A 9,471-nucleotide genomic window follows, 5' to 3' on the forward strand; every position below is an offset into this window, starting at 1 on the left:
ACGATAGGATAGGATGGGGGGGTCATCGCCTGAAGGTCGTTACCAGCCCAAAGAACGAAATACAGCTAGCCAAACTAGGATTAGTATAGTTAATAATTAAATATTCCTGGTATATTCCTGAGGTATGAAACTTAAGGAGGGATGCTGCGTTCGCGTGCTGTCGGAATTCCCGTCAGCACCAGCACCTGCCAAACATAATTTGGGGAAATCCTTCAGGCTTCACCCTTCCGACACGGTTACAACCTAAACATACTATCATATAAACACAACACTGAAGTCTAGCTGTGTTTCCTGCATTCATTATAGTACTTTTCTATATTTAGAATACTATCTGTACTGTTCCTTCACTTGTTATAATACCTGTTGTGTACAGTAGATGGTGCACAGAGCTCAGGGATGATGCACCCATCATGCACTGGGCAGATCATCTGCTAGAGGACTATGATTTTACTGTCAACTGATGTTTTTTTGTTTTTTGTTTTTTTGTACTTTATCTTGATCTAGGTGTTTTTGCATTCCCCCGTCCAAAATAAATAAATAAAAAAGGACACAAATCGCTGGAAAAAAACAAATGTGACTGCGGTAAACAAATGTGAAACCGAGGTCACGTGCGAACGGCTTTTCTTCTTCCTGCAGGTGTGTGGGACTGAAACCAGAGCCTGGGGAACTAGAACAAAAGACTTGGGTGATGTGTGAAAAACTGGAGCAAAAAAAGATGTAGTCTGGGCTGATGATGGCGCCAGAGGAAAAGGCCGAGACATGGATGCATTCATTTAGGCTTCCCGGTCCAGGTCCAAGAGATCGGGCAGGTGCTTGACCTCTGACCCCTGCGCACTGACGGAAAACCCACAGTGGTGAATTGAATGATTTAGCTTGAATAGGACTTTGCATGCGTGTACAGACACCTTTGCATCGTTTGTTGCAGCTGCTGGAGAAAAGACACCTTTACTTGGAGACGGATGAAGTCCTGTGACCTCAGCTCATCATGACTACAACCTTTACGGAAGCAAACCTGGACCGTAATCCAAATTAAAATGGGTTAACAGAGATCCTTTTTCATTTTCAGAAAATAGCTGCGTTTCTTTGACTCATAAACAAAATGAATAATAAATCATCTGAACTGCATTTTCATTTTCTTCTTCAAGACTGCTCATTCTGTGACTTACTGCCAAAATGCAACCTAGGCTTTTTATTTATGAATGTTTATGAGTCAAACCTTTGTGTAAAAGCATAATTAGGACGAAAGAGGCACTTTTTAAGATCGAATGTATTTTCCTTTTCGGCTCAAACTCATTTTCAATGGGAGTGCATGGGGCACTTTTACGCTTGCATCAAAATCGCTATTTTTTTAAAACTCTAAGAAGGCTCGACACAACATGAAACTTTGCTCGTAGTATCATCAGGGTATCTTCGGCGCACCGCTGTCATGGCAGACAAAAAGTGTCGCATGGATTCAAAATAAAACAGAAAACATCACAAAAAGATGCTGATGATATAATTCTGATAGTGAATCTGCTGACACCTGCTTACAAAGGTTGATAACATCATGGAACATGCATTCAGTTTGTGAAACTTGTACACTTACTATTAATTCGCCACATCCCTGTTTGGTTGTTTCAGCTTGTGACCGCTGTTCCTCTTTGTCTGTTCTCCTTTTGTTTCCATGATATTAAAAACTATAAGCTGTGGAATAATAACATATTTTCTATTACCTTCAATTCATGGTTTCTCAGTCATTTGAAAAGCTCACTCATCAAAGCGTTCAAAGTGTGACTCATCTTTATATCAGTGTTAAATTGACTTGGTCTAACTGTCCCTAGTAAATCATATTGCTGAAGTTTGTTCCAAACGCGTTATTATTTTAGTTACTGGTTGGTTCCGCTCACTTTACCTTTTAAGTACGTTTGGGTCTAAATTTGTTTATTCATTGAATTCTAAAAAATCATGCAACAGCTATGGATCATCACACCTCATGTGCACTATCGTTGACAAAGAGATTTTTTGTACTTTGCAGCTCACTAAGACAATCATTTACATTTTGGGGAAGACTATTCAAACACTGAACCTGTTCATCTCGTTCGGACACTGATAGGCATGTTTGTCTGGGGTGAGAACCTTTTTGGCATTTTTTTTTTTTCTTCTGTTTTACCATTTCCACCAAGCTTTTCTAATGCAAGACGCAAAATATGTATGAACATACGTTGATGGAAACAGGGCTAATGACAGTTAGAATCAAGTCTTTCGACTTTGAAAGTGTTGGAAATGTTTCCACAGTTGTCCCATCATGAGAAAATACAGAAGTGTGTAACTGTAAATCGTGTACTAAATTTCACAGACTTAACCAAAACTCAGTGAAACAACAAACTCACCCATAAGAGTTTACAGTGGCTCGTTTTGTTGTGGTAAAGATGCTGTTGTGCGATCTTGTCTCATTGCAGAACAGGGTGAACACATAAAACTGGTCATTGGTATATAGATTATATAGTTGATGTGTATGTAAATTATTTTGTTCTTTTTTCTTCACTCGGGTCAGGAATCCGATTTTGAGACCAGCTTGTTGACTGAAATGTCAATATTTTATTTGCAAGAGTGAATCAAAGATCGGACAAAAAGCTGACCTGATGTTACACTGTATTATAAAACCAAACGTGTTGACAATCTGCTCAAAACAACTGGCTTTAAAGTGAATCTAAGGCTTTGGAAAGCAAATCTATACATTAAACTATATACAATGTATAGATGCTCAGTGCTAACTGCGGAAAGTTTGCCATGTTTACTACATCTTTTTTTTTTTTTTTCAACCCCAACAGAATAAATCTTTTCTTGTATATTTTTTGTCATTATAACACCAATAGATATGTACTAGTAGTCGACTATATGGACTACAGACTATAACCTATATTTGGTAATCATGTCATATGCCACAAAGGGTTGCCTCCTAACCCCTGACGGCCACTGAGGCGCCGCCCGGCTAGTTCTTCCTGATCTTCAGCTCGCGGTTCATCTGGCACCAGACGCACGGGTAAAACATAAAGATCTTGCAGCAGTCGTCGCAGCGAGAGCCCTGCGAGTGGAAGACACAGAGGAAGAAGGGGACAAAGCCAACAGTTGGTGAAATGAGTGATGAGTGATCCCCGCCTTCTCCACTGTGTTCACCAGCTAGTTTGTAGTGTAGTAGTCAAGTTTGTATGAATTGTATTTTATCACTTGGAGCATTCAAGCCATCCGTATCGTACATATTGGTGTCTTGATGAGTTGCAGAATGTTTAGTAAACCTGTAATATGTTACAGCTACTTACAATTTCTCAGGACATTTTTTTTGATCTCCTCATGCTTTATTATTCAGCTTACTTTTATAAAATGAGGACCTGCTTGTCCAACCCAATGATTTATTCCCTTAAATTACCTGCATTTCACACTGAAATCTATAAAAAAAAAAGTAAACCACACAATTTTGTACACTGAATGCATAACACAGATTCAATCAGTTTTTTTTTACACAAACATGATTTTTTAAGCAAAACTATAACGATACAGTTCGCAGTTCCTCATTTTTCTAAGCGTCAGAGGCCAGAAATGAGTATGCGACACATATAGTGATCGATTGCAAAACATTGTGTGAGGAGTTTCGGGATCGGCCATCAATGAAAAACAAAAAGGAGTGGCCGTCAGAAAACTAGCGATGCAATAAAAATACGTCCAACTCTGCAAATATCTTCCCTCACAATAAAAAAAATAATAAATTATGTTGGACGACGCTGCTCGACATTAACATTCAGTGGTACATCTCGGTTTTTATCAACCCATGCACTTCACAGTGATGACCCTGTTGAGCATTTGCTGTCTGAACTATCTCTCACTATTTGATATTAGCTGACCCAACTTACTCGCTTGTGCATGTGTGTAACAGTCTTGTGTTATGCAGTTAACGTTCAGATCAAAAGTTGTGGTCCAGTGTGAGAACGTGTCAAAGAACAGATTTACTGCTGAGGAGCAAAGTACTAAATATTTCTTTTAACCTGCCTCAGAACATTTTATGCTGCTCTGATGTATTCTATTGGCTTATCTTTGCTGAACAAAAAATCTGAATTCTGCAGATATAGTTTTTGGGTTATGTACGTATATTATCCCAAACCTTTCCAACAAAGTTCAAACCGAGAGAAATACATAATTTTACTCGAGGTTCTTATTTTGGTCACCGGTCACTATAACTTCTAGGAGAGATTTAGGGAACCAGGAAGGATTTCTGCGAACATCACATGAATAAACCTGGAACATTAGCCCATCTCTGAACATTTCTGTCAGACAGATTTTACATCTGCCGGGAATGTTCGAACTACATCTTTTTGTTTTCACTCTTTTGATTGCGAGACTGCATGCATCTGACTTTTACTTTGTTATTTCTCGACTATGAGTGGCTCAGAACGACAGCGGCTGGCCCGCGATTACACAACAGCTGTGATGTGACTGAACGCGAACACGGGTGTGGAAACTGAAGGAAGTGTTCCTTTACCACATGCACCAGCACCAGCAGCTAAAACAACTTGCTTACTGGCCATTAGGGAACCACAGCTACAGCTTTTGTTATCAGATGTCTTAACAGGAACTGCCCTAATTGCAGTTTCATGGTGCGTTTTGTGCTGGTTAATCTTTCACTATCAATACTGGATAATTCATCAGACAATCATCACTTACCAAAAAAGGATGTTTTTAACCTAGCCCTCACTGAACCTTTAAGCATGCACTCACACCCCCCACCCCTCCACTTATACCCCCGCCTTACAGGGATGCCGTGGCGCTCTCTGATGTTCCCGCGGAGGATGCAGGACACCACGCAGCAGAAGGAGTCCAGCACTGGCATGCAGAAGCACCAGCCGAAGTCAGAGGCCGTCTGACACTGCATGCAGGGGAAGCAGAAAAGGGCGCAGCAGCCTTGGGGGCAGAAGGGACGAGACAAATGAACAACATGTGAACCCGTGTCGAAATCCCGTCTTTTATTTCCCAGAATGCAGCGACCCACCCAACCTGGCTGACCTTTGCAGGTTTGTGTAAACTACTCCAGGTTCACTGATTAATGTTTCTTTGTCACTTAGGATTCATGACGAAGAGTCTTTGGGGGTTCGGGCTGTCAGTCGGACAAAAAAAAAAAAAAAAAAAAAAGCAATTTGAAGGAAATATAACGTAGTTTATTCAGGAAAGAGTTTCTGATGATGGTGGTTGCGTCGTGTGAGAAGTTGCTTGAGAGCCAGTTACGAAAGCTAATCCGCAGCCTTGTGCTGGTGAATAACACAAATTGACGAGCAGTATACTGCTGCAGCTATCAAATATCTTTAGAAGCGAGTATTCTACCGATTATCACATCGATTAATCGAGTAATCTAATGAAAGATAATTTTGCATTATTAAACAACAACACCAAATAAAGACCAAGCAGCTGGCTTTGTAGATTTGTGCATCTGCAGCATTAACCATTACTACCAAATAACCTATTAATAATGTCTATAGGCCTATATGGTGTGGTGGTAACCTAACAACAGGCGTAAGGGTGTGTGTTTGTTTGTGTGTACAGATGAGTGTGTGTGTGTGTGTGTGTGTAAAGGAGTTATTTGGTGTAGGCGATTACTCTCTTGCAATTTAACACGAATGAGTTTCCACATCTTAACATGATATGTAGTCATATTGACATCAGGCTACAGCCTCTACAAATACCATATGTTCTAACCAGCGATGGCTGCGTTAAATCAGCTAGCATCAATGTCTGGTGAGCTGGCGTTGACAACTGGATGCTTTCGGTTCGGATGCTGAATCATTGTTGACGTGCTGTTGTGGTACGCCAGTTCTGCTTTGCAGCGCACACGTTGCACTTCGTTATCTTCTTTTTTTTCTTTTTTAAGTGTGAAATGAGCCCAAACTAACTTGGAAATTCCCTGTCTTTTACGGACGGTTTCTTGACTCTCCGCCCTCGTGCCAACTCGATTCGGTTGTGCGTCGAACCGTTCGAGCTACTCGAATAATCGCTCTCAGCTGTGGAGCGGTATCATTCTCCCGGCCTCACTTACAGGTGCCCATATCACTGCAGCAGTCGAACATGCCGGTGCTCCACGTCCCGGGGCTTTGTGCTTGCGTCATCACCGTCCCCACCTCGGCCGGCTGCTGCTGGGCGACAAACTGCTGCTGGTGGGCCATGCCTGGAGGAGACAAGACAGAAATGGAGGAGCTGGGTGGGGACAAGCTGGGTAACGATCAGGGCTTTTTCAAAGGTTTATTGAACGAGAAAGAGGGTGTGTTGCTACTGCAGCATTAACCCCAACGTGAAAACCGAGTGGCTGTAAGTGAGCCGGTTTTGAAGCATTTCGAGCAGCGAACGCTTGGACAAGTTCCATCCGTTCATCGCTATTCTTCTTAACCCTTCATTACTTCGTTCGATATTCTTCTTAACCCTTCATTAGATACAACCATTAAGGAAAGAAGACCAAAAAAACGTGTTAATAAGGCACTTAAAGACCTTGGACTGATGGGCTATAGACCAGTCCCCAGATCCACTTTCTATTCAACAAGACACAAAGCTTATTGAAGAATAGATTATCTCTTTATGTATAACAAAGACTTACACAGACTGAAAGACTCAGGTAAAGACTCAGGTAAAGACATTACATTTATAGGCTAGACGGCCGAAAAACGTTGTGGAAGGTTTAACACCGGTACGCTGAACGATCCAAATTTCAGAAGCTCAGTGGTGTCTGATCTGAAACATTTATTTACAGGACAAAGATGATGGGGAGTTAAACCCCGGTGTATTATGGGATGCAGCCAAAGCTGTTCTTGGGGGGGGGAAGGTCACAGCCAGGACAGAGAAAAGACAGAGAAAGTTAGTTTGGGCTTGTTTCACACTTAAACAAAGAAGATAACGGAGTGCAGTGTGTGTGCTGCAAAGCAGAACTGGCGCGCCACGACAGCGCGTCAACAATGATTCGGCATCTGAACCGAAAGCGTCCGGTTGTTAACACCAGCTCACCAAGCTCATATTTTACTGTCTTATATGTTTGATCGTCCATTTTCCATATTTACCATGCGCAGTTTATCAATAATTATGACATTCTGCATCATTTTCACAGTAACTACGATGCCGTCAGTGGTAAGAAGAGTTTATTTTTCTGCCAAAGGTGTGGTCACGCAATCCCACCATTTTGGGTCATAAGCGGGATGACAAACTCACAGCATTTTGTTATTTTATAAACTTTTTTTTTTTAATCAAATAAGACAATATAATGAGATGTCTAATTAGATAATAAAGGGGCTGACTGTAGGCTCAACATCAGCCAAATAAACACCAGGCTACTGAATCATGAGTGATGACTTAATATACAAACTTTTTTCTTACCTTCTCCTCTGGTTCCGTGAGAAAAAAAATAAAAAAATGGATTCAGTCAAGTCGGTTGAACGTGTGTATAAGAGGTGGAAAAAAAGATGTGGGCTCTGTGTGGTGCACACACTGTCTTTTTCTCAAGAAGAGCCTGCCCCCCCCTTTTTTTTCTAAATTGGGGAAGTCTGTAAGGCTTCACCCTTCCGATGTGGTTACAACCTAAATATATTATCATATTAACACAACACTTAAGTCTGGCTTTGTTTCCTGCATTCACTGTATTACTGTTCTACATTTAGAATACTGTCTGTACTGTTCCTTCTCTCGTTATAATACCTGTTGTGTACAGTAGATGGTGCACAGAGCTCAGGGATGAAGCACCCATCATGCACTTGGCGGATCATCTGCTAGAGGACTATGATTTTACTGTCAACCGATTATCTGTTTCGGATTTGTTGGTGCTTTATCTTGATCGAGGTTGTTTTTGCGTGCCCCCTTCAAATACAAAAAATGAATAACTAAAAAAAAGGACATGCGCTGTAAAAAAACAAACAAACGTGACTGTGTGGTAAACAAATGTGCAGCTGAGGTCACACGCGAGCGGCGTTTCTTCTTCTTCCTGCAGGTATGTGGGACTGAAACCAGAGCCTGGGGTGAGAACTAGAGCAAAAGATTTGAGTGATGTGTGAAAAACTGGAGCAAAAGATGTAGTCTGGACTGATGATGGCGCCAGAGAAAGAGGCCGAGACACGGACGCGTTCATGACCAAATGGGTTTAGGGCTTCCTGGTCTAGGTCCAAGGGGGACGGGCAGGTGCTTGACCTCTGCTAGTGACCCCTGCTTGGACGCAAACATGAACGTAAATTGAATTATTCAGCTTGATTAGGACTTCGTATGCGTACGTGTACAAACACTTCTGCATTGCTTGTTGCAGCTGTTGGAGAAAAGACTCCTCCACTTAGAGACAGATGGAGTCATCATGGCTACGACCTCAGCAGTCAGCCAGAATGAGTGAATACAACCCGTGTGGGTGCGCGTGCGATGGGTCTTTTCCATCTGGAAAACATATTTTGTGTTAAGGTGAGGTTATGTTTTAGGACCCAAATGCAGACACACACACACACACACACACACACACACACACGAGGCAGGAAATGAGGGGCTTTATCAACAAAAGCTGGATAAATACAAAAACCCCAGGGATCCTAAGACGCCCAAGCAAACGAGACAAAATACAAGAGTGGGGACTAAGAAAGCTCAATAAGCAAAGTTCAGATCCGAGGGAGAAGCCGGAAACCAAAAACTTTCCCACAAAAAAAGGGAGACACGAGGAAATGGCAGGCCAAGACGGGGTGACCGGGAACTAGACAAGAGACAAGAGGGAGGACAAAGACTATATACAGACCCACGGATGACAAGAGGAGGAACAGGTGAGGCGAATGAGGAAGGAAGAGGACGGGTGAGGTAACGAGGGGAAAAAAAAAAAACACAGAGTAGACGCTGAAAAGCCAGAAAAGACACGTGGATTCAAAACAAAAACAGAAAACATCGCAAAAAGATGCCGAATCATAACATTTTGAAGGCGTCACGGCAACCAGGACGTCTCCACGACAGGTTGAGGGATGCAAACTTAAGGCATCGTGATGCCAACTTTCCAAAAAAAAAAAACTCAATTTCATCACTTTTACACCCACGTTGGTGCATTTCAGGAGCTGTACCTTTAACTCCAACAGTATCTGTATGATGCAGTCCAGGGTGTGGACATCAGCGCGCGCCACACTTCATAAATTTGAGTTGGGTGGTGGGTGCTACACGGGGGACGGGACGTGATGTGAACTCAATCGGAAGGTTTTCGGTTTGAGTAGCACCGTCGATGTTGTTGGTCGCAGCTGTGCCTTTTCCTGCCGCGATAAGGATCACAGCTGGTCTGCACTGTCAGACATGACTCAGAGGGTTTTTTTTATTGCAACATGTCCTTCATTATCCTCCACAAAATAAATGAGCAACACAAGATCACTGCGACAAACAAACAAACGAACAAACAAACAAACACACCCACAGGGCAGCATCGGTGCCACCAGGGATGTAAAGGACAAATTCAAGTTTGTA

General features: G+C 42.1%; 1 protein-coding gene across 2 annotated transcripts; it reads right to left on the reverse strand.

The window, feature by feature from the left end:
* Positions 1-2,557: 2,557 nt before the first annotated feature.
* On the reverse strand, positions 2,558-7,910 carry LOC119026812 (cornifelin homolog B-like). Of its 2 annotated transcripts, XM_037111360.1 has the most exons (5): positions 7,699-7,910; positions 7,381-7,388; positions 6,059-6,187; positions 4,784-4,932; positions 2,558-3,064 (listed from the first exon to the last, which is right to left on the reverse strand). In XM_037111360.1, the coding sequence occupies exons 1-5, from the start codon at positions 7,764-7,766 to the stop codon at positions 2,972-2,974; spliced, it is 447 nt and encodes a 148-aa protein (XP_036967255.1). In that variant the 5' UTR covers positions 7,767-7,910; the 3' UTR covers positions 2,558-2,971. The 2 variants fall into 2 exon arrangements, with proteins under 2 accessions (XP_036967255.1, XP_036967256.1); XM_037111361.1 differs by lacking the exon at positions 7,381-7,388 and having other exon boundaries at positions 7,699-7,876.
* Between the last annotated feature and the right edge of the window lie 1,561 nt (positions 7,911-9,471).

Source organism: Acanthopagrus latus, chromosome 10, assembly GCF_904848185.1.
Source record: "Acanthopagrus latus isolate v.2019 chromosome 10, fAcaLat1.1, whole genome shotgun sequence".
In the NCBI taxonomy this organism is placed as follows: Eukaryota; Metazoa; Chordata; class Actinopteri; order Spariformes; family Sparidae; genus Acanthopagrus; species Acanthopagrus latus.